The sequence below is a fragment of the Amyelois transitella genome, chromosome 21 (assembly GCF_032362555.1).
Source record: "Amyelois transitella isolate CPQ chromosome 21, ilAmyTran1.1, whole genome shotgun sequence".
Taxonomy (NCBI): Eukaryota; Metazoa; Arthropoda; class Insecta; order Lepidoptera; family Pyralidae; genus Amyelois; species Amyelois transitella.
The window spans coordinates 2051064-2074575 of record NC_083524.1 but is presented as its reverse complement, the minus strand read 5'-3'; the positions used below and the strand labels follow the sequence as shown (position 1 = coordinate 2074575).

Genomic DNA, 23512 nt, shown 5'->3' with positions numbered 1-23512 from the left:
AACAAGTAGCTAAGCGTTCTCGTAGCAGTACAAAGGCGCCCCTGTCGTAGACTCGTAGTAGGTATTGGGTCGTAGCTTCAAGCTCATGCGTCAGCCGGAATCATTCGGTATCACTCGGCACTAGTCGTAGCTGCGGTCGTAGCGTATGCACACAACGGAGTGAGAAGAATAATATATTTGACCCTTTCGCGGAGGTGAAGATGCAGTCCCCGCGCTCGCTTCAACTTGCCGTGCCACGAAACTTGCCGTAGAACGTCGCAGGTGCAATAAATATTGCTATTTGTATTTTCGCACTTGTACACGTTGATTTAAACGCGAGTTTAGTATAAATCAAGTTCAATTATTGGGAAATTAACGAGTAACACGTCTGCTCAGCACACGATCTTGGACGAAAGAGGGTATCGCTTATAAACTTGGGATTCTTCTTTTAAGCTGGACTAGCAACTTGTCAAAGGCGAACAGCTGAACGTGGCCTGTTAGTCTTTCCAAGACTGTTAGCTCTGTCTACCTCGCAAAGGATATAGACGTCCGCGGCTCCCAAGTTAATAAGACCAAGAGACTCGTTAAGACAACTCTTTAAGAAAATAAACATACCTACAGTAGCGTCCCAGTACATTTTTGATCTTATAATGTATGTTAGGAAAAATACCTCTTTTTTTCAAAAAGTTAGTGCCACAACTGATAGAAATTTACGTAATAAACATAAATTAGTCATGCCGTTTCATAGGCTTAGCAAAGTCAGTAAATCATTTATGGGGAACTGTATACGATTTTATAATAGGTTGCCGGAGTCTGTTCTTGATATGCCCAACCGAAAATTCAAAGAGTATGTAAAGAAAGTACTTTGTGAGAAGGCTTATTATAGGACTGATGATTACCTTAATGATAAAAACATCTGGCTCGAGCTTGGCACAGGAACCTCGTAATTAATTGTAGTTTAATTTGAACTTATATCAAAATTTCAGTACACTCTGTACATAAATCTTTTTAAAATTGGCAATCCATAATATATATATATATTTTTCTTTTTTCAATATTAAATCTCATAAATATATAAATCTCCCGTGAGCAATGTATTCTCCCGTCCATATTCTATTCTAAGTATAATTTAATATTGTGAAGTTGACGTTGTTGAAGAAAATGCTGCAGTGCAATTTGTTACCGCTTCTTCTGCACTGACGCCTTGGAAGCGGCAGTAAACTTAGTTTTTAAGTAATTTATTTGACGTCAACCAAGTTGTTAAACCATACGACAATTATTAAGCGATATAATAATATCCTATAATAATGAATAAAAAATTTTGAATTTTTTGAATAAGCTTTTCCCTTAGTCGCCATTTACGCCATCCATGGGAAATTATTTTTATTTTTTCCTATAGGTGTCACTACACGGCACGACCTGTTTATAACATGTTTTGTAGGTACATATTAAGAAAACAAACATACATAATGTTATTTTTTTCAGATTGTTATACGATAGTGGCGCCACCCTTTCTGAACTAGAGTGCGCCAATCACGACCATCCACTCAAGGAGAGCAATAGACCGGACAAAATTCCCCTCATAACCGAGGTGAGAGATGTTACTATGAAGAGTTTGTTTGTTTGTTTGTTTGAACGCGCTAATCTCAGGAACTACTGGTTCGAATTGAAAAATTATTTTTATATTGAATAGACCATTTATCGAGGAAGGCTTTAGGCTATATAATATCACGCTGCAGCTATAAGGAGCAAAGAAATAATGGAATATGTGTGAAAAAAAAACCGGGGAAAAATATTTATCTTTGAGGGCTTCAATGATGCCCAAAATAACTATTGCACGCGGGCGAAGTCGCGGGCACAGTTAGTAATAAACAATTATAGTCAACAAAATCTGCCAAATCGATAATACACAAAATTCCTCAATGAAAAAAGTTTAACATTAAGCCGATTAAGAGTTAGCTCGGTCCGACGTTAATATTGAGTATATTGTACATGTACAAAATTTTTTTTACATACTTCCATACATATGCTCACGCCTATATCCCTTGCGGGGTAGACAGAGCCAACAGTCTTAAAAAGACTGATAGGCCACTTTCAGCAGTTTGGCTTAATGATAGAATTGAGATTCAAATAGTGATAGGTCGCTAGGCTGTCGCCTAAAAGAAGAATCCCAAGCTTATAAGCCTATCCCTTAGTCGCCTTTAATGACATCCATGAGAAAGAGATGGAGTGGTCCTATTCTTTTTTCTAATGGTGCCAGGAACCACACGGTAGTGTAGTAGTAGTTCTTTTTTACTGTTTATATAATACATGATCAAACGAACTTACAAGTGAAGTTCGATCAGTATTATATGAGTCACTTTTTCGAAGATATATACCTATAAGGTAATATATGTGTTTTAATACATATGTATATTCCCTTATCTATATCTTCGAATAAAGTGACGAAATAATAATATGTATTTATATGCTTGTATGTATATAAAAGGAGAATGTGGAGGGAAAGGTCGGAGTGGGAAGACCTAGACGAACGTATCTTGATCAAATTAAGGACGTCCTGGTAAAGGGTCACGTCAAAAGTGAAGTTATTTTGATAGCTGAAGTTATTTTAAATAATAAGTCCCTTTAATCAACAATCAAACTGTTTTATTAACGAGAAATTACACACGTTCTTCACTTATTTTCTACGAGAGAGATGGAGGGAAGGAAAAAGCAGGGTTGCCAACTTAGCAAAAGATAACTTCAAAATCAGTACTACCAACTTAAATGTAGGAACATTGCACACATTATTTAATACCCTCTCTCAATGTTACACATTTAACAAACAAAATAAAATTCTAATCTTCAAACAAATACATATTCACTTTAATATTACATTATTCATACCACACTCTTTCAGAAACCTTACAATTAATTCTTTGCTTAAAGGTTTTGTCAACATATCAGCTGGTTGTTTCGAAGTACAAATATACTGAAGGCAAATCCTGTTATTTTTAACTAAATCCTTGATGAAATGATATCTAATGTCTACATGTTTCAAACGCTTTACAGACTCTGAGCTTGCACTTAATATAGCTGATTGACTGTCACAATACAAATTTACTGGACATACTTTTTGAAAACCAAAATCATTTAATAAGTTAACTAACCAACATGCTTCACTAGCCGCCATGCTCATTGAAACATATTCAGCTTCTGTCGAAGACAGACTAACAGATGATTGCTTTTTGGAGCACCAAACTATTAAACAATTTGAAAAAGTAAACAAGTACCCAGAAGTTGACTTTCGGTCTCTTAGGTCACCACCCCAATCAGCATCACAGAATCCTTGCAACATATTATCATTACATTTAAATACTAAACTATAGTCAATAGTATACTTTACATAACGTAGTACTCTTTTAAGCGCACTCAATAAAACATTATTTGCACACTTCTGATGCCTGCTCAACAAAGAAATAGCAAAACAAAGATCAGGCCTAGTACCAGAAGCAGCGTACATAAGGCATCCAATTATCTGTCTACAAGTTCTTTCTATATTTTTATCACAATTAACATCAGAATCAAATATCTTACTATTGAAATTTTGATCTAAAGGGGTCATCATTGGCTTGCAATTTTCCATATTAAATCTCTTCATTACATTTTCTAGATATTTCTTTTGTGATAATACAGTTATACCAGTATCTAAATTTTGTTCAACCTTTATTCCTAGAGAATCTGAAATGTACCCCAGGTCTTTCATCTTAAATTCACTATTTAGTACAATTTTTAATTTTACAATTTCTTCTTTGTCTGTCCCAAAAATTAATAAATCGTCTACATAAATTAAAACGAAGGTTTTATCTATGCCATTATACTTTGTATACAAACATGAGTCAGAATTAGACCTCACAAAACCTTCCTTAGTTATAACTGAATTAAACTTTTGATTCCAGCACTTAGGAGAACTTTTCAAACCATATAATGATTTCTTTAGTTTTACTATATTGTTACTTCCTATATAAGCCCCTTCCGGTAATTTAACATACACATCTTCTTTTATTTCCCCGTACAAGAAAGCTCCTGTCACATCCAATTGATAAATGGGGACATTTAATTTTGTTGCCACTGCTACAAACAATCTAAATGTGGATAACTTTGCAACTGGAGCATAAATATCACACAAGTCAAAAGACTCTTGCTGCTCAAACCCTCTGGCAACAAGCCTAGCTTTATAAGTCAAAACATTGTTTACATTTTTAACCTTAAAAACCCACTTGCTACTAATTATCTTTACATTATCTGGCACAACACAATAATCCCAAGTATCATTGTCTTTAAGAGTCTGTAATTCCCTAGCAATAGCTTCACTCCACTTACCCGCATCACTTCTGTTCATAGCCTCACAGTATGTAACCGGCTCACACTCATTCTCATCCAACTGCACATTATTACACTTAAAGAAGGAAGTTTGTTTTCTTGCTCGCTTGCTTCTTTCATTTGGAGGTGAACCAATTTCTTCCAATAAATGTTCCTCATCACTGCATGGTAAGTAGTCACTGTCACCTTCATATCCTGATCTATCCTCATTAACCTCCACTGTTTCATCTAAATCAGTCGTTATTTCATTTACAGGGCTAGGTTCTCTAGGAAGCTCACTGTCCATCACACATTCTTCTTCTAGGTTTACTAATGGTATAGATTTCGATATTTCGCCTTCCTTTATATGAAGTTTGTCCTCATTACTCTTTCGGTTTAAAAATACAATATCTCTTTTTATCTCCACTGTGTTTTTGGCAGGAAAATAAATTCTATACCCCTTTACATTTTCATCATAACCCACCATGAACCCTTTTTCACCTTTCTTGTCCCATTTCTTTCTCTGTTCCTTTGGAATATGGGTATACACTTCAGTGCCGAAGGCTTTCAATTGGTGAATGTCAAATTTCTTATTTGTCCATACTTCGAATGGAGACCTTCCAGTTTCACGGCTTTTCCCAGTTCTATTTATGATAAATGCTGCTGTATTCACAGCTTCCGCCCACAGTTTCTTAGGAAAATTTACTTCATGTAATATTGTCCGAGCTGCTTCTACCAAAGTTCTATTTTCTCTTTCAGCTTTCCCATTTTGTTCCGGAGTGTAAGGTACTGTTGTTTGGTGTGTTATTCCACGTTTTAAGAACATACTCTTTACTTCCTTGTTTATAAACTCTCCACCATTGTCACTTCTGAAACATTTCACTCTATTTCCAGTTGTGTTTTCAGCTTTATTAATGAAATTCTCAATGCAATGTTTAATCTCCTCTTTTGTCTTGACAAAGTAAACACTTCTATAGTTGGAATAGTCATCCTTCAATATGACGAAATATCGTGAACCGCCAAGAGACGCTTCTTCCATAGGGCCGCACGTATCGGCATGGATCAACTCACAAGTCTTTGTACTCACGTATTCACTCTTGTTGAAAGGTTGTCGATGTATCTTTCCAACTAAACAACTCTCACACTTAGGTTCAGTGGTTTGTTTGACAACAATGTTATGTTTCTGCAGGATATCTTTCACATAGGTAAAGTTCTGGTGCGCGAGTTTTCTGTGCCATTCAACTAAATCATTTGGAACTAATGTTACAGTGCTTGCAGTATCGCACCTATGTTTATACCGCAATTCCAAGTAATAAGAGTCGCCAATTCTTTCCGCTACTGCACAAACTTGTTTATTTTTGTAAAATTTGTATGATCTGTCATCTGTCACCATGACGTATCCTTTATCAGTGGCGCGAATGACTGAGAACAAGTTGTTGTTGAGTTCCGGTACATAGAGTACGTTGTCTATTACCGTGTCTATCCATTCGTTCCCATTCGACACTAGCACCGCCACCTGTCCGCGACCGAACACACTAATTGCCGCGCCATTTCTGACGATCACCGATTGTTCCGATGCACTTACAAATGTAGTAAACAATGCGCGGTTATTGCACATATGTTCGCTAGCACCAGAGTCCACTAACCACTTTGAATTATGCAGTTCATGCGATGAACTTCTCACTACAAACGCATTACTCTTTTTTTTGTCCTCTGTTTTTTGTTTTCTAAACCTACATTGCGCTTTGATATGTCCAAACTTTCCACAATAAAAACAGTTATTGTTTACCTTTTTCCCACTGTTATTATCAATATCTTTACACTCACTTTGATAATGTCCACTTTTGCCACACTTATAACACTTTACTTGTCTTTTATTTTTCACGACGAACGCAGAGGATGAACTTCCTTGGGACTCATTTTTTTCTTTCACCCTCTCTTCTTCGATTAATAATCTGGCCACCAAGTTGTCAATTGTTTGCTTGTCATCAGGTGCAGACTCCCACGCTGATACAAAGTGTTTATATTCATCAGGCAATGACATTAATATTTTAGTAATGACAAACTTATCAGAAATATCCTCGCCCATCTGTTTTAACATATTCCGCATTTCTTGAATCTTGGACACGAAAACTGACATGTCGATACCCCTTTCGTATTTGTATTGAAAAAATCGTTGCTGTATAATGTGTATGCTAGTTTCCGTCTTCTGCTCATATACACTTTGAAGTTTTTGCCACATTTCAGCGGAACTTGTGCATGTTATGATGTGCAACATAACCTCCTCAGACATTCGTGTGACCAACAACGTTTGCGCCTTGGCATCCCTCGTTTCCCATTGGCGTTTTTCGGCATCATTTTCGGGCTTAACAATTTTTCCCTCCACAACATCCAACAAATTTTGTCCTCTCAACAGAACCGTTGTCTGAAATTTCCAAATGCTCCAATTTTTGCTACCTTCCAGTTTGATCACATTCACATTATTGTTATTCTCCATTTTCCGACCTCGTTCACAATCCAGAACAAGTATTCCTTTATTTTTGCGTTATAGCACGCCGCGCCGCCGTGAGACTACAGCAGTTAATCTCACTTCTTTTTTGTTTCGAACTACGCTCTGCTACCATGAAGTTATTTTGATAGCTGAAGTTATTTTAAATAATAAGTCCCTTTAATCAACAATCAAACTGTTTTATTAACGAGAAATTACACACGTTCTTCACTTATTTTCTACGAGAGAGATGGAGGGAAGGAAAAAGCAGGGTTGCCAACTTAGCAAAAGATAACTTCAAAATCAGTACTACCAACTTAAATGTAGGAACATTGCACACATTATTTAACAAAAAGTACCCGAAACCGCCGAGCTTGCATGAAGAGAGTTATGAATGTGGATGAAGCGAAGGAAATATGCAGAGATCGTGGCAAGTGGAAAGAGGTAGTCTCTGTCTACCCCTCCGGGAAAGAGGCGTGATTTTATGTATGTATATATTGATATGCTTATTGAATAAAGATTAATTTATTTATTTTTACAATTTAATAGAAGGCAGACGACAGTATACCAGTGAATTTGGCATCTTTGGAGCACGAGGTGAACACAGTGGCTTTAGACTGGAAAAGCATTAAGAATGTAACAGAATGCAGTTGTTCCACGCCGCTCGACCACTTCAGCAGGAAGGTGAGAGGCTCTGTCCACCCAGTTGGGTGATAAAGACGGGAAACTTAGACGGCCTTTGTGGCGCAACGGTGGTGTGCTTGTCTGTAACACCGGATTCGATTCCCGGCCAGGCAGTGATGGGAAATTTACTTTCTCTGATCGGCCTGGGTCGTGGATGTTTTGGGTGTGAATTTTTGAGTTTTGTTTTTCATGAAACTTTGCAGTTTAGACTTTAGGAATGAAAGGAAAAAGGCAACTCATAAAACGCCGCCTACAAAAAGCGACGATTTTAGTGTCACATACAAAACAATACAGAACTATACTTTTACCGGGATGAAAGTTACCCTATGGCCCTCTCCAGACTCCAGAATTAATCTTCTTGAAATAACACACACATATATAATTAATACTAGCTGTGCACGTGACTTCGTCCGCGTGGAATAGTTATTTTGGGCACCATTGAAGCCCTCAAGGATGAATAATTATCCCCGTTTCTCACATTTTCCATTATTTCTTCGCTCCTTATAGTTGCAGCGTGATGTTATATAGCCTAAAGCCTTCCTGGATAAATGGTCTATTCAACACAAAAATAATTTTTCAATTCGAACCAGTAGTTCCTGAGATTAGCGCGTTCAAACAAACAAACAAACAAACTCTTCAGCTTTATAATATTAATATAGATATATGTGTGTATTATTTCAAGAAGATTAATTCAGTAGATAACCCGCGAATATGTCACCAACCAAACAAACTAGTGAACTTGCTTCCGCATTTATATTATTTAGGATTACGGCGAATGAAGTCGCGAACTGGAACATTAGTCTATATAGATATCGGAGAACGGTAACGGTAACGGTTGTAATACTTCCAGCACCACTGCTGGGGCTGCGGCCGCTGCGTGTGCACTCGCTGCGTGTGCGCGCGCGCGCCGCTGCCCGCGCTGGCCGCGCCGCGCGCCGCGCCGCTGTGCGCCGCCTGCGCACCGCGGACGCCCACAGCCGGTATGTTGTTCTCTATTTTGTCTTATAAATTTTTTATCCATAATTTAACGTGTCATAACGTTTTGTGACATAATCATCATGTGTCCGAATGATAAACAGCCCTAACGTAATTTCTCATAATATCAGTTGACCGAAAATCGAAATCTGTAAATATCATATAATCTAACTTTTTTTGATATAAATATAACAATCTATAATATTTAAAAGACATAAAACGTTTTGGTATAACAGTCGTAAGTCCTAATGTCATATCTCATACACATACCCTAAAATCTAAATTCTATTAATTGAAAGGGGAGGACAGGTAACACCCCCCCTTGCCTGAAGCCTATAGTTTTTTTTTTTTTACGATTTTTTAAAGTTTTCGTATAAAACGTATGCTTGTTATTTTTGGACAAACGATTTTCGGAGAAGAAAGGGGAATACCCGCCGGTATACATCTTCTTACCTTACTCCACTCCTACTCACTTTATTTGTTTACTAGCTGTGCCCGCGTGGAATAGTTATTTTGGGCATCATTGAAGCCCTCGAGGAGGAATAATTTCCCCGTTTTTTTTTTTCACATTTTCCATTGTTTCTTCGCTCCTAATAGTTGCAACGTGATGTATTATAGCCTAAAGCCTTCCTCGATAAATTGTCTATTAAACACAGAAAAGAATTTTTCAATTCGAACCAGTAGTTTCTGAGATTAGCGCGTTCAAACAAACAAACAAACTCTTCAGATTTATAATGTTAGTATAGATTACATTCATATGATCACGTCTGTATCCCTTGCCGGGTTGACAGAGCCAGCAGTCTTTTAATGATAAGCCACGTTCAGCTGTTTGGTATATGATGAAGAATCGAGATTCAAGAGATTAATTTACTTTTTATTCCAACAATAACAATTTTTAAAAGTACTTTAAGTGGACTTAATGCTATTAGCGTTATCTAACAGTCTACCGTTGGTTTAAGGAGAGAATGTTTGAGTGGGTGATAATAAATCTTCTTTCCCCTGGTTTTTAGTCCCGGTCGTATCCTCAACTCTCTGGAGAAGAACCTGGGGTATGCTTTGACCATGGATCCTAGATTGAAAAAAAATTACATAATGACACATATGTAATTTTTATATTAATAAACAAAATAATGTACAATAACAATACTTACTATACTATACTATAAACCTACACAAAACATATAAATATCTATATGCTATACTGTCGGTTGCATCCTCACCACTCTGGAGAGGAGCCCGGGGTACGCTTTTGACCATGGATCCTGGATTGGGTGAGTCAGGTTTTTACTCCGAGTCGACTCCCGTCCGACCACTGCAACCTTTACGTTACGTTTAACTCTAACATACATACATATGGTCACGTCTATATCCCTTGCGGGGTAGACAGGGCCAACAGTCTTGAAAAGACTGAATGGCCACGTTCAGCTATTTGGCTTAATGATAGAAAATTGAGATTCAAATAGTGACAGGTTGCTAGCCCATCGCCTTAAAAAGAATCCCAAGTTTGTAAGCGTATCCCTTAGTCGCCTCTTACGACATCCACCGGAAAGAGATGGAGTGGTCCTATCCTTTTTTGTATTGGTGCCGGGAACCACACGGCACTTTAACTCTAACCCGTATAGAATCGATCATGGTTACACGTCCGGTTACCGTACGGCCGTAACAGTATCGGTTATTATTAAAATTTATTCTGTTTTTTTTTGTTTCAGATCTCGTGTCTCCAACAAATTGAAAATTAGTAAAATTGTAAATAGCAATAAATACATGGTGATAATTTTCTTTATGTCTTAAAAAAAGTTGATGTGATAGATTCTTTTGTAATTTGATCGGAAAATAGGATCATTAATTTTATTAATATGTAAAAAAAAACCATGACAGACTATTTTGTTCTTAGATATTTTTGTCAATACGTTGATACGTGAATCATACGATAATTTTTTTTTAAATACCTTTGTTCATTTTTATACAAAACCAGAATCAAAAAGTTATTGTCATGTTAGAAAATAATTATTTATATCTCCCTTCTAATATTATTTATGAGAAAGTAACTCTGTCTGTCTGTTACACTTTCACGCCTAAATCACTGAACCGATTTTTATGAAATTTGGTGCAGAGATGAACCTGAGGAAGAACATAGGCAATCTTTTTGTTGCGAAAAAAGAGACCACGCGGACCAAGTCGCAGGCAGAAGCTAGTGTACTATGAATTATATGCTGTGATATAAATGCATTTTTATTGCGTTTCATGAAAAAAAAACTATACAAATGCATACTATGTTATGTAACATATTGTTACCTGTGCATTGATTTGCTGCGAAATGGCTTAGAAAAATTAGGAATAAAATTCTAATATATAGATTTTTATGGAGTTCGATTGAGCCAAAGAAGACAAAAGCTTGGCTAATGAAAGTTCCTTTATTTTGTATATAAGTATTTCCCCCTCAATGTTAAATACTTTTTTCTACTCAATCAAGTATGTGTCTATTATTTTTTAATGTTATGCATTATTTTTGTAGATCATGAATAAAAATGTGTAATTTACCGACATAAAATCTATTATAGTTAGCTGATAATCGCGATGTATGTAAATATTGATTATTTACAGGATAAGCAATCAAATAATGAAATTGGAAAATAAATAATATGTATATCTAGTAAATTTCATTATTTCTCTATAATATACATTGTAGAACGAGCAGTTCTAATCTAATTAAGGACGTCCTGTATATACAAGGAGAGTGTGGAGGGAAAGGTCGGAGTGGGAAGACCTACACGAACGTATCTTGATCAAATTAAGGACGTCCTGGTAAAGGGTCAGGTCAAGAGTACCCGAAACCGCCGAGCTTGCATGAAGAGAGTTATGAATGTGGATGAAGCGAAGGAAGTATGCAGAGATCTTGGCAAGTGGATACGAGTAGATGTAGTCTCAGCCTATCCCTCCGGGAAAAAGGCGTGATTTTATGTATTTATATTTGCTCGTCATCGCTCGAACAGAAAGTGAACGAGATTGTTTATTCTACACGAGTGGAGCTGCAGGACAATTTAATACAAATTATCACGACTACCTACATCCCTTGCGTGGTAAACAGAGCCAACAGTCTTGAAAAGACTGAAAGGCCACGTTCAGCTGTAGGTATGGATTAATGAATTGAGATTCAAATTGTGACAGGTTGCTAGCCCATCGCCTAGAAATCTCAAGTTTATAAGTCTTTACCATAGTCGTCTTTTCCGACATCCATGGGAAAGGTATGAAGTTACTTTTCCCAAGTTCCGGGGACTACTCACAATTTAGTTGTTTCATAAAATCCAATAAAATAATAAAATTAGCACACTCGCTATTGAGCACCATTAGTGACTTTTATTTTTATTGCAATTAAACTAACGACCTGTTGACGTTCGTTTGGGATTTTTTCATACATTTTTAGTTCTACGAAATGGAGGGACGCATTTTTTTACTGTTTTGTTTGATAGCACTCGTTCAGTCCGCGAAGAAAAGAGACGTAGCTGATGTTATTAGGGAGAAGATGATGGGTATAGAGGCGGTACATGACTTCAAGATTGATAAGAATACTAAAATATCACATAATAAGTTGGAACAGAGGAATCAAGCTAAACAAGGTACAACTTACTATCTTAAGAAACCTACCTATCTCTATCAAAAATTACAGTTCCCACAATGTCTAATGAGGACTGCAACTCGGTTAATATTTCCACAACACAATACAGCTGCTTTTCGTGGCAGCTTCCGATACGCTGCTACGAAGTGTTGGAACAATCTTCCGCCACCTGTGCGTAACTGCACTACGGTATCACACTTCAAAGATAAACTGAAAAGTTACTTAATACAATCTCAATCCAACACATAACAGCAAACCTTTACATACCCTTTGCATTTTTCTGTAGTTTCCTTCTGCCTACCTTTTGTCTACCTTGCTTCAACAATAAGAACATAGTTACACTCACGCTCATACTCAACATATATTAACTCCCTAGCACTGCTGTCTTCTTGTTATTTTGTGTCGATATTTTTAATATGTATCCTTCATATTGAATGGCAAAGCCTCCGTACTAGGTTCCACTGAAAATCAGCGCATTGTGTAACTTCATCATACACATGCATATGCTGAGTGGAAACCCTTTTGGTCGCATCATGTATTTTTTTTTTATTTTTATTTCTATGTTTAAGAATGAAAATGTTATGTTACATCTTGCGCCAAATAAAGATTTTTCTTTCTTTCTTTCTTTCTTTCTAACTTTAAGTACTTACTATGTACATACTTGGTACGTAGGTACATACATACATACATATAATCACGTCTATATCCCTTGCAGGGCAGACAGCCAACAGTCATAAAGACTGAAGCTGAACGTGGCCTTTCAGTCTTTTTAAGACTGTTGGCTCTGTCTAACCCGCAAGGGATATAGACGTGATTATATGTATGTATGTATTTTTATTTTCACTAAAAAGTTCTTATTACGAACCAAACTTTCTCAGAAACTTTTCTACAACTTGAAAATACCCATTTTCAGCTGAGCAGAACAGAGACCCTGACTGGTCCTACAACTCCATACCGTCAGAATTGAATACATACGTGACAGAATTCAAAATTAACATGAGCGAGTGTCTCAAAGAAGTGCAGATGAATGATAAACGGACAATCAAACCGATGTCGCCTATCAGAGAATCGCCAATACACGGACAATGTCTCATAGCTTGCGTTTTGAAGCGAAATGGTGTGATTGAAAATGGGAAAATTCATAAAGGTATCAGTTATTCTTTAGCGGTGTAAACAGAGTCTCGAAAGTTAAGGTCCCGTTCAGCTATATGGCTTAATGTTTGAGATTCGTATAGTGATAGGTTGCTAGCTCATCGCTCAAGTTTATTAGCCTATCCCTTATTCACCTACTACGAAAGGTTGGTATTTCTATTGTCGTTGAGAATGCTTCGTCGCACTCAAAATTCGTCGAGCCGACTCGCGCGACCTAAAATGAAACCAACAAATCTGACATGAAAACATACACGTTTTTCGCTAATCCCAGAGGAGCTTTGAATTTATAGCGGGAACGATGATTCGGGCTTGACCACCACAAAGGGAAGAACTGCCACCCTTGGTGTTATGCCTGGGGAACCGCGGCTCCGACGATGTTGTGTCGGTGCTTGTTATATGTATATTCCCTAATCCGTGAAATCTTTGCTTGCGCGATTTAGACTACTCTCTGTTATTGGTTGATAGCGTCGCGTGATTGACTGCCGTGACTAGAGATGTCGCCACAGTTTTAGCCGGGAAGGAAAGCACCTTATGTACTATTCCAGACTCTTAATCTCTTGATAAGGTAGGTATATACATAAACGTTATTAAATTCCATGAATTTGACTCAGTATAGGTATAACGCATTTAAAAACAACAAACTTACTTTTGCATTTATAAGTTAGGATTTATAATAAGTATAATAAGTATTAGTTGGGATATGTGTGCAGCGTTGTGATATCTCTGTCACAAACTAAATAGAGATTGATCTCTGTGCTGCGTGAACTGACCCTAATATAATTACTATTAGCATTTATATTAGAAAGGATTGATACATGTTTTCGTTTTCAGAAAACCTTTTAAAACTGGTGAACAAATTTTTCGAAAAGGACCACATCATGATCAAGAAATTGGAAAAGAATTTGGATCGGTGTATTGAGATCAGTGTTCAAGCAGAGGGCGAATGTGCCATGGCTTCTAAACTTAACGATTGCACCAATGATCTGATGATCCACAACAAGCGCAAAATTTCTGTTAATTATTAGCTAAGATGATTTTTATTTAAATAATAAACTTCTAACAAGATCATTAAGGATGTGTTTTTAGAGGAACAATGAAAACCGCATCAAAATCGCTTCGGCGTAACGCGAGATAATCGCGGACAAACATACATACAGGTCAAACTGATAACCAGATTTTTCATAAAGGTAGTATATAACTTAATATTCTGTGAAAATGTTAAGCGTTTAGATGGCATGTACTACATACCCGTTACCATTAAATATTTACCAAAAAGACAGTGCTTATCGTTTAACCCTTCGTAAGCTTTAGGCCGTATCCGGGCATGTACTAGGAATGCTTTGTTCCGGATCCGTCCAAATGCACTCGTCGTAGTTTTTACACAAATATAATATCTAATAACAAGAAATAAGGTGTTTTATTATTTGAAATGTATTTCTAACGAATGAAGCCGTCATAGACAACTGTCAAATATGAATTTCATCCGTTCATTTAGCTAACCAAGTCATTTCAAATTGTGACTTCGTTGTGTTGCAAAGTGACTGAAGAACGTGTGAGAAAACTCGTCTTTTTTGGCTGTAATTACAAACAGGTATGTAAATGTTTTTATTTCGTTATTATATAGTTACTTTCGAAGCAATTACGTGTAAAAGTTTATAGATTTAGTAAAAAAAGAAGGATTTTAGCTTTTTCAAAAGTAGATGGAGTGTGTTACATATTTCTTTCGTGTTAGTTTATGCATTATATCCAATACCTCTGTAATGGATATAATTGGTTTTAGATAGTAAATTTATTATACTATTGAAATACACTAACTTTTTTACAATAAATACATGGATTTTGTAAATATCTTATATTTTTCAAGACTGAGAATCCGTTACACGCACACATACGCACTATGTCCGCCATCTTACTTGTGTCGTACACTGTCTGTGTATTGTATCGCGACGCTAATATACAGCATGCTTTCAAAAGCCTCTGTGATTTATTCATTGATTGAAACTAAATCTACGAAATTTATTTTATTGGTTTTAGTCAAAATGTCGTTTGGTTTTGATGACATGATGTCATGATAGTTGGGAGATGGTATACAGGATCTACGCTCCGGTAACTCGTATCGCGCTGTGTTTTAGCTCGTTAGTTTTGTCTCCGTGAGCACTTTCTGATGAAGTGACATCGAGGGTCTGATGATGCAGTCGGAAGGTGGTATACAGGATCTACGCTCCGGTAACTCGTATCGCGCTGTGTTTTAGCTCGTCAGTTTTGTCTCAGTGAGCACTTTCTGATGAAGTGACATCGAGGGTCTGATGATGCAGTCGGAAGGTGGTATACAGGATCTATGCTCCGGTAACTCGTATCGCGCTGTGTTTTAGCTCGTTAGTTTTGTCTCCGTGAGCACTTTCTGATGAAGTGACATCGAGGGTCTGATGATGCAGTCGGAAGGTGGTATACAGGATCTACGCTCCGGTAACTCGTATCGCGCTGTGTTTTAGCTCGTCAGTTTTGTCTCAGTGAGCACTTTCTGATGAAGTGACATCGAGGGTCTGATGATGCAGTCGGAAGGTGGTATACAGTATACAGGATCTACGCTCCGGTAACTCGTATCGCGCTGTGTTTTAGCTCGTTAGTTTTGTCTCCGTGAGCACTTTCTGATGAAGTGACATCGAGGGTCTGATGATGCAGTCGGAAGGTGGTATACAGTATACAGGATCTATGCTCCGGTAACTCGTATCGCGCTGTGTTTTAGCTCGTTAGTTTTGTCTCCGTGAGCACTTTCTGATGAAGTGACATCGAGGGTCTGATGATGCAGTCGGAAGGTGGTATACAGGATCTACGCTCCGGTAACTCGTATCGCGCTGTGTTTTAGCTCGTTAGTTTTGTCTCCGTGAGCACTTTCTGATGACATCGATGTCTGGTTTGAATACATGCTAATAATTTTATTTTATTGACAGATTAAAATGGAACCCCAAACCCCAAGTACTTCCAGAAGCATGTTTGTCGGCTTGGAGGTGACTAGAACTCCTCAGGGATCCCTTATTCGGGGCAGAGATGTAGTCTTGGAGACATCTGGATCAGGGAGGATTAGAGTATGTTATTTTCCAGTTTTGTTAACTTTCCCTTTTACTTTAAAAACAAAAACTGATTATTTCGTATATTTTATTACAGCCTTGGCGGCCCCAAAATTTATCTGTGGAAGGCGAAGCCATAGAGATCGTGGATGAGTTGGTCCATGGCGGCGAAAAAGTAGCTGCTGTAAGAATGGTTTTCTTTTTTTTGATAACTTTAGTAGATGTTCAACTTTTTTTTAACTACCAAGATAATAATATGTCGAGATGTATACTAACTTATTGCTCACTTATTGATGTCTATTGTAAGGATTATCGAAACAAAATATTACCTATTATCACAACATGCAATGTTATTTACAAAATAATTATTTTTTAGGTACCAGAGGAACGTACGAAAGGTCAGCCGCGTAATCTTTTTGGCCGAGAACCTGTAAGTTTCATTTTCATAACACTCTTTGAAAGTATAAATTACTTGCATTGAGAAAGGGATTTTTATTTATTGCCGCTCTCATCGTGCACCGGACTATCTGATAGAAATCTAGTCCATCCAGTAACTAAGGTAATGTAACTAAGGGTGTTTGGTTTGTGCTTCAATAACACAATTCTGCTAAAATTGGCAATGCGGTATGAATGTATTGTAACTTCATTGATATAAAGGTGTTTGGTGTATGCTCAATAACGTAATTCAGCGAAATTGGCAATATGGCATGAATATATTGAAAGTTAATTGAATAAAAATGAACAGGAATCTCTATTCCTGTTCATCGTTGGGATACACTAATTATTCCTTTTTATAAAAATATTGTGGTTGGCATCTCTAACAATACCCGCTTTTGTTATGTTTGTGTGTATGCTTGCATGTGGTTTAGGGTTTGGTTTTTTTAATAGGATGAAGACATACTGGATCCTGAGCTGGCTGAAGAATTAGCCATCGACTCTGGAAGTGATGAGGATGCCGAGGAAGAATTGACTCTCGATCAGTTACAGCAGATGTTGGAATCAGATGACGATTTTATTGAAGATGAAGTTAGTGAGGAGCCATTGACTTGGTCATCTGATTTTAACGAATTTAGAGGGGTCAGGGAGGACTTCAACGAAGAAGCTGGTCCTAAAATTGAGGGAACAAGTCCTTTAGGCTTGTTTACTCAAATTTGGGACCAGCCTCTGATGGATTCTATTGTCCACGAAACGAATCATTACGCTTGGGAAACAATAACCGGTTTCTTTGAAACCGGAGACTCCATGCCAAGTAAATCTCGCATGAACGACTGGGTGGAAACTTCGGTTTCCGAACTATATAGGCTTATAGGTGTGATGATATTTATGTCAATATGTGTAAGAAGTAGGTTAGAGGAATATTGGATGACGGGTGTGATGGGTATGCCGGAGTTTCGAAAACTGATGTCAAGGGATCATTACGTAATGCTCTTAAAATTTTTGCACTTTACTGATAACAACAACATACATGTACAGGGGCGTGATAAGAAAATAGCTAAAATAAAACCTATTATAGATTATTTAAATAAAAAATTCCAGTCCATTTACGTGCCTCACAGAGAAGTATCGATAGACGAATCGTTGCTGCTTTGGAAGGGTCATTTAAGCTGGAAACAATGCATTCGTTCCAAAGCAGCTCGATTCGGTATCAAAAGTTATGAACTCTGTGAGGCCGTAACTGGATACGTAGTAAATTTAATTTTGTATGCCGGCAAAGGCACGACAACTGCAGAAACGGTTTACGGGTTTACTACATCCACTGCCAAAATAGTCCTTGAGCTTTTCAAGAACTATTTAGGCAAGGGATATACCCTGTTCATGGACAATTTTTATAATTCTGTTCCTCTGACCCAATTTCTAAAAAAACATAAAACTGACGTAGTCGGTACTCTGAACCGTCGCCGAAAAGACACGCCCGTAGAAATCCAAAATTTGCAGGATAAAAGGATGGCTAGGGGTAGTGTGGTAAGTAGACACTGTGGTGATGTATCCGTCATAGCATGGAAAGATGTGAAGCTTGTCACCACTGTATCTACTTACCACAAAACAGATATGGCTCCAGGGCACAGGGCTGGCCAACCCTGCTCCAAACCAGTCGTGGTCCATGAATATAATAAATACATGGGAGGCGTCGATCTCAAAGATCAAAAGCTAAGCATGTATTTATTAGAAAGAAAGAGGGGAATCAAATGGTATATTAAAGTTTTTAGACGTCTTTTAAATATATCTATTTTAAATGCATATATTATATATTGTGCTAACATTGGCCAGCATAAAAAAATGACTCACCGCCAATTTCGTTTCAAGCTTGCTGAAGAGCTCTGCTTAGAATTCGGACAAAACGTCTCCTCACGTTCGCGCCAGGTCCCCATCCCCACCTGTAGCAGGCTGAACAGGGATTTTAATCATTTCCCTGTTCATAATGAGGTGACCGAGGAGCGAACCAAAAAACAAGATAAATTTAAGAGGGGACGTTGTGTTAGATGCAGGCAAAAATGTAACATCGCGTGCAGTCATTGCACGGTGTATATTTGTGTTGGCCAATGTTGGCTTGAGTATCATACTTTAGAAAATCTATAGTTTGTAAATTACTTCTGTAGTTACATATATATAAAATATATAATTAAATATTATCTATTTATTTATATTAGTTATATATTTATATAAAATGTGTGATGTAGTAGTCAACACACCAGACTGCTACTTCCAGGTCTCGGGTTCGATCCCCAGTCAGGTCAAGTTGGTAAATTATCTTTTTCATATTGACTTCTGATCTTGGGTGTTTATCTATTTATGTATACATTATTTTATTTTTAAATATTAATATTAGGATTATTGTTTAAAAATACTTTTTTCTCTTTGATCCCTTCTTTCTTAGGACTGCACTGGTTTGGTCTACGGGTTATAAGATACATAGAATGAATATACAAATAAAATAAAAAAAAAAAAAATTCAAAGCCCTTCAGGCGAGTAGGCGACCAATACTGTTGAAAAGAGTTTCTTTCGGCGTTTCTTCTCTTGCAGTGGTCGGTTACGAAGCGCTAGTAGTCTTTAGCTTTGAAAGAATTAATAATTTTAAATTTGAGTTTTGAATACATATCTATTTAATTTATCTAAATCGATAATTTTTACATGTAATTTGACGTAAAAAAGTGCCTACAAAGGCCTATTTTCTGAATAAACGTTTGAGTTTGGTTACAGTCGGCTTGAGCTCGATCGAACGCATGCGTGTTTTGAGTCCAAACATGCTTTGTTTAAAATTTAAGTTGACGTCATTTAGAGACACTGCTGCAGTGCAGTTTGGTGCCTATTCTTCTGTTATCCTATTCTTCACTTGCGCTTCTGAATTTGTGTAAACTTTTTTGCATATGAATATTCTGCAGACTGTTTAAATAACACCCTTTTAAAACGTTGTTGTTATCAGTAAAGTGAAATGATGGGAATCTAAAATTTCGATTCCTACGCAAAATTTTTTTGTTTAATTTGAATTCATAATTCATTAAAAATAAGTATTTTTTTTTACAAAACAACCGACTTCAACACTATTCCCTATCTCAAAAATTACTGAACCGATTTTGATGAAAGTATTTTTTTTCAATAAGTCTTTATATATTACATAGTTCTTATCATTATAGATTTATTGAAAAAAAAAACTTATCAAAAACAGTTCAGTAATTATTTTTACAAAATTGTAATTTTATTTTTATTTTTTCATTGGTAAAAATAATTCCTAGTATGTACTATGAATCATTGGTAAAAATAATTACTAGTATGTACTATGAATTGAATAGGTTTAGAGTAGTGGAAACCAATAAACATTGTACATTTTTGTATTCCAATAAAAGAAACATTTTAATCAACATTTTATTTTTATTTTTACAAGACACTCTTTTCCAAATTACTAACGTGCACAACTAAAAACAAACATCCTGTAGATATGCCCAGATCCGACCTAAAGCAGTTAGACAAACATTGACAGTGGACGGATACGGCCATCAGCAGTTAGGCGTTAACCACATGCCGCCATTTTGTCCAGATACGGCCATCAGCAGACAAGCAAGGCAAACAAGTCACGCACACAGACATACATTTTTCTAGTTTTTGGCTATGGTTTTTCGCTCATTTTCTCTAGGCAAGCTATATATGTCTGATATAAAAACGAAACTACAATTTTTCGTGTTTGCCACACTGCCCTTACAGTTGAGCAAAGACAAATGTAAGTGAATGAACGAGCCAATTGAAAAAATGATAGTTTTCTAGGTAAGTTTTCAGTTTTTAGTAGAAATATACTATTTTAAGACATTTAGATACATTTTACTTGTTGTTTTGTGAAGCCAAATACATTATTTACGATTACAATGCCTCAAATAAATCTACATTTCAATATTTTCATGGTAATAGAAGTATAAAGTTTGCGTTGTAGAAGTTGCAAAATGGCGAAATCGTGATTCTTACTGGATTATTTGTGAAGACGATTTTAGAGAATTTTACTTGGGACATAATAACTTTTTGGCACCATTAAATTCCTCAATTATTGGACTTTGTGGAATAGTAAACAAAAACAGAATATATGAAAGATGTAAATTGCAAAATCAGTAAAATATTTACAATGGATAATTTTTCGGTAAGTTTTGAATTCAGTGACCTAAATATAATAAACGCAAGTGTTTTTTCGCATCAAAATTTATTGCATATGATTCTTCATTTATATATCTTTAAAAAAAAATAAATTTTTGGGTAGGTCCCAAATAATTATATACAGATATACAACAAAATCTAAGACACTGCGCGCCCGTCCGCCGCGGCGCTTGAACGCCGCAGACGAGGTGCGCAGTTTGCGTATAGCCGCCGCAGCTGAAGGGTTAAACATTTCAATTTGATTTATCGCGGTTCCAAACCGTTCAAGAAAAAAGCTGGCAATGTTGATGTGCTTAGCACACAATAGCAAAATAGCGACTTAAAAAAACGCAACGAATAACAAAGCATTTAATCTTACTGCGTAACTGCTCTTTCAAGCAAACTACGTTTGAAATTTTACCAAAAAATAATTAAACCAATTAAAGTTTTGTTGTGCAACTATACTACAAGCAGCATACTACACTGAATGGGTAATCATTTCATGGACGCCTCCAGTTTTATTTAATAGATGCCATTAAAATCATAGTAACTAGTTTATGCAAACTATATTATTCTCATTTATAATAATAAAAAAATTTTACTCATATATTAATATTAGCTATTTCTCAAATTATATATTATTATTACCTCAAAAAAAAAATATTTATTCTGCTACCTATTATAACGATCACCTCTAGTGCTTAGAGACTACACAACACTATGCACGTCCACGATCGCTCTAGGGATGATCGGTATTAAGAAAACATCGATATTGACATTGAATCAAAAGTATCGATGTGCGATAAACATCAATTCAAAAACATCGATGTAAAACATGGAAACGTAAAATATTCATGTTTTTTATAAATATAATAAAACCGTCTATTATATTTAAGAAAATTAATTATTGTAATTGTAAAAACAAATTTTAAACAAAAATATTAACAATCCCAGTATCTTATGTCCACATTTTGTAAAAAAAATAAATTTGACAGATTTTTTCCCTTCATATACCAGCAACGTAACCGACTTTGCTTTAAGGAGTTGGCCAGCTTTAGAAAAAAGCCTTTTAAAGCTGTGGATGTTACTGTGCAACACAAATACTTAAGAGAACTTTTAATTTTGATAGGTGGATTCTAGCATTTTCCATAGGAGTAATGAGTCTTGTTTTAAATCAGCTGCCGGACTTTTTAAATAAAATTGTAATTCCATAGGCATATTTGTGTCACGTTGACCAGACAAAATTTTATTCGTTTCTATAACAAGTTTATAATTTTTTTTTCGACATATTTATTCATAAAACATCGATGTGTCGATAATATTGAAATCATAACATCGATGTCAAAACATCGATGTTTCCCAGCATGTTTATTCAACATCGATGAATATCGACATCCCTAGATCGCTCTCTCGCTCGCTACCTACCTACAGTAAAAATAATTGCAGTAATAAACGAAAAAACCATTAAACAAATTCATTAGTGTCAATTAGTGAATTATATCTGGAGTTATTTATAGGTACCTAGTTACTGTCAGTTATTCATGATTTTCTTGCAAAATTGATTTCAAAAATGGCATTTATCAGTCCTATGCCGCCAAATGATATTTGAGTTGAGGTTACAACCGTAAGTCGATTTACTTTTTGTTAGTCTGCCGTTGGTATTCTGGTTTGTTTGTTTCGTACAAAGACATTATACATAGTAAAATGGCTTTGTTTTCGTATTAAAAGCTGGTCTTTCAGTCTGTGCGTTTGTTCTAGTGTTATACTTGTTAAGACCACATTTTGACCATGGGAATGATGCATTACATTATGCTATTGTCCTTTTAACAGATATAATGAAGTTCCCTTCCACTTATTGGTTTTGTTGGCTTGTATTTTCCAAAATACCAATAGCATAGTCAATGACTAGCTGTTGAATAATGCTTTTGGTAAAATGCAAATGAAATCGTCCGCCTTACCACAGAATTGTCTTTGTAAAGTAAATATCAGAGCTCATGGTTCCCAATAATCAAAAACTATGTCCTGTGGACACAATCTAATCATAAATGACATTAATCAGGTTCATTAAGAAGGTGGCTAGGGGAGAGGGGGGTAGTTTTGAATTTTTTTTTAACTTTGTGTTACATCTAAAAATTCTCTAGTTCTTAATCTTTTTCCCGTGAGGCTTTGGGCATTTTACCCCACAATCCATTCGACCCGCAGGGCGAATCACCCAAGCACTGTTTCTGAATAGGTTGGTTCAACCTGCAGTATGTACTGACAGTGGTCTGAAACGCCCAATGTTCTTTTGAAATGGGTTGTTTCACCCCACACCTAAAAAAAATAAGGGGTTCAATTATTTCTACATATAGGAAGAAAATCAAAAAAATCAAAAATGTTTTATTTTCTGAAACAGATAATGATCTTATAACTAGGTGTTGGAGTCTCCTTTTAAGCTATCAAAAGATGCCTGTGTCAGGAGGCTCCGCTCCTCTTATTAACATAACAGTAATTATGATCTAGTTACTTGTATTGAATTACAAAAAAATAAATAAAATCAACTAAGAATACAAAAACTTATTATTAAGCAACCACATAATCCATGAACAGTTCCGC

The 23512-nt window shown here is 36.2% G+C and overlaps 3 protein-coding genes across 6 annotated transcripts in view; all 3 read left to right on the top strand.

Moving 5' to 3' along the window:
• The window catches only part of LOC106136564 (myotubularin-related protein 6), a 63868-nt gene extending 52694 nt beyond the window's left edge, over nucleotides 1-11174 (top strand). The window contains exons 15-18 of the mRNA XM_060950373.1: nucleotides 1465-1570; nucleotides 7358-7492; nucleotides 8343-8472; nucleotides 10177-11174. Of these exons, the coding sequence (XP_060806356.1) occupies nucleotides 1465-1570; nucleotides 7358-7492; nucleotides 8343-8472; nucleotides 10177-10199 (394 nt within the window). The 3' untranslated portion in view covers nucleotides 10200-11174. The remainder of the gene's footprint in view (nucleotides 1-1464; nucleotides 1571-7357; nucleotides 7493-8342; nucleotides 8473-10176) is intronic.
• An 816-nt stretch (nucleotides 11175-11990) lies between these two features.
• Nucleotides 11991-14293, top strand: LOC106136563 (uncharacterized). 2 transcript variants are annotated; one of them, XM_060950372.1, is made up of 3 exons: nucleotides 11991-12084; nucleotides 12997-13230; nucleotides 14067-14293. In XM_060950372.1, exons 1-3 carry the CDS (start codon nucleotides 11991-11993, stop codon nucleotides 14258-14260), a joined length of 522 nt encoding a protein of 173 aa, XP_060806355.1. In that variant the 3' UTR covers nucleotides 14261-14293. The 2 variants fall into 2 exon arrangements, 1 of the variants encoding a protein (XP_060806355.1); XR_009657312.1 differs by lacking the exons at nucleotides 11991-12084; nucleotides 12997-13230 and adding an exon at nucleotides 13692-13800 and having other exon boundaries at nucleotides 14067-14175.
• A 238-nt stretch (nucleotides 14294-14531) lies between these two features.
• LOC132903042 (piggyBac transposable element-derived protein 4-like) lies at nucleotides 14532-19323 on the top strand. 3 transcript variants are annotated; one of them, XM_060950243.1, is made up of 4 exons: nucleotides 14532-14826; nucleotides 16187-16321; nucleotides 16401-16487; nucleotides 16680-19323. In XM_060950243.1, exon 4 carries the CDS (start codon nucleotides 17294-17296, stop codon nucleotides 18878-18880), a length of 1587 nt encoding a protein of 528 aa, XP_060806226.1. In that variant the 5' UTR covers nucleotides 14532-14826; nucleotides 16187-16321; nucleotides 16401-16487; nucleotides 16680-17293; the 3' UTR covers nucleotides 18881-19323. The 3 variants fall into 3 exon arrangements, with proteins under 3 accessions (XP_060806226.1, XP_060806227.1, XP_060806225.1); XM_060950242.1 differs by lacking the exon at nucleotides 14532-14826 and having other exon boundaries at nucleotides 15982-16321; XM_060950244.1 differs by lacking the exon at nucleotides 14532-14826 and having other exon boundaries at nucleotides 15981-16321; nucleotides 16401-19323.
• The last annotated feature ends 4189 nt before the right edge of the window (nucleotides 19324-23512 follow it).

Coding starts and splice junctions, on each gene's coding strand:
- LOC132903042 (XM_060950243.1), top strand. CDS start 17,294: ATGTTGGAATCAGATGACGATTTTATTGAAGATGAAGTTAGTGAGGAG.
- LOC106136563 (XM_060950372.1), top strand. CDS start 11,991: ATGATGGGTATAGAGGCGGTACATGACTTCAAGATTGATAAGAATACT. Junction 12,085..12,996: donor GAGGAATCAAGCTAAACAAG/GTACAACTTACT, acceptor ACCCATTTTCAG/CTGAGCAGAACAGAGACCCT. Junction 13,231..14,066: donor AAATGGGAAAATTCATAAAG/GTATCAGTTATT, acceptor TTTCGTTTTCAG/AAAACCTTTTAAAACTGGTG.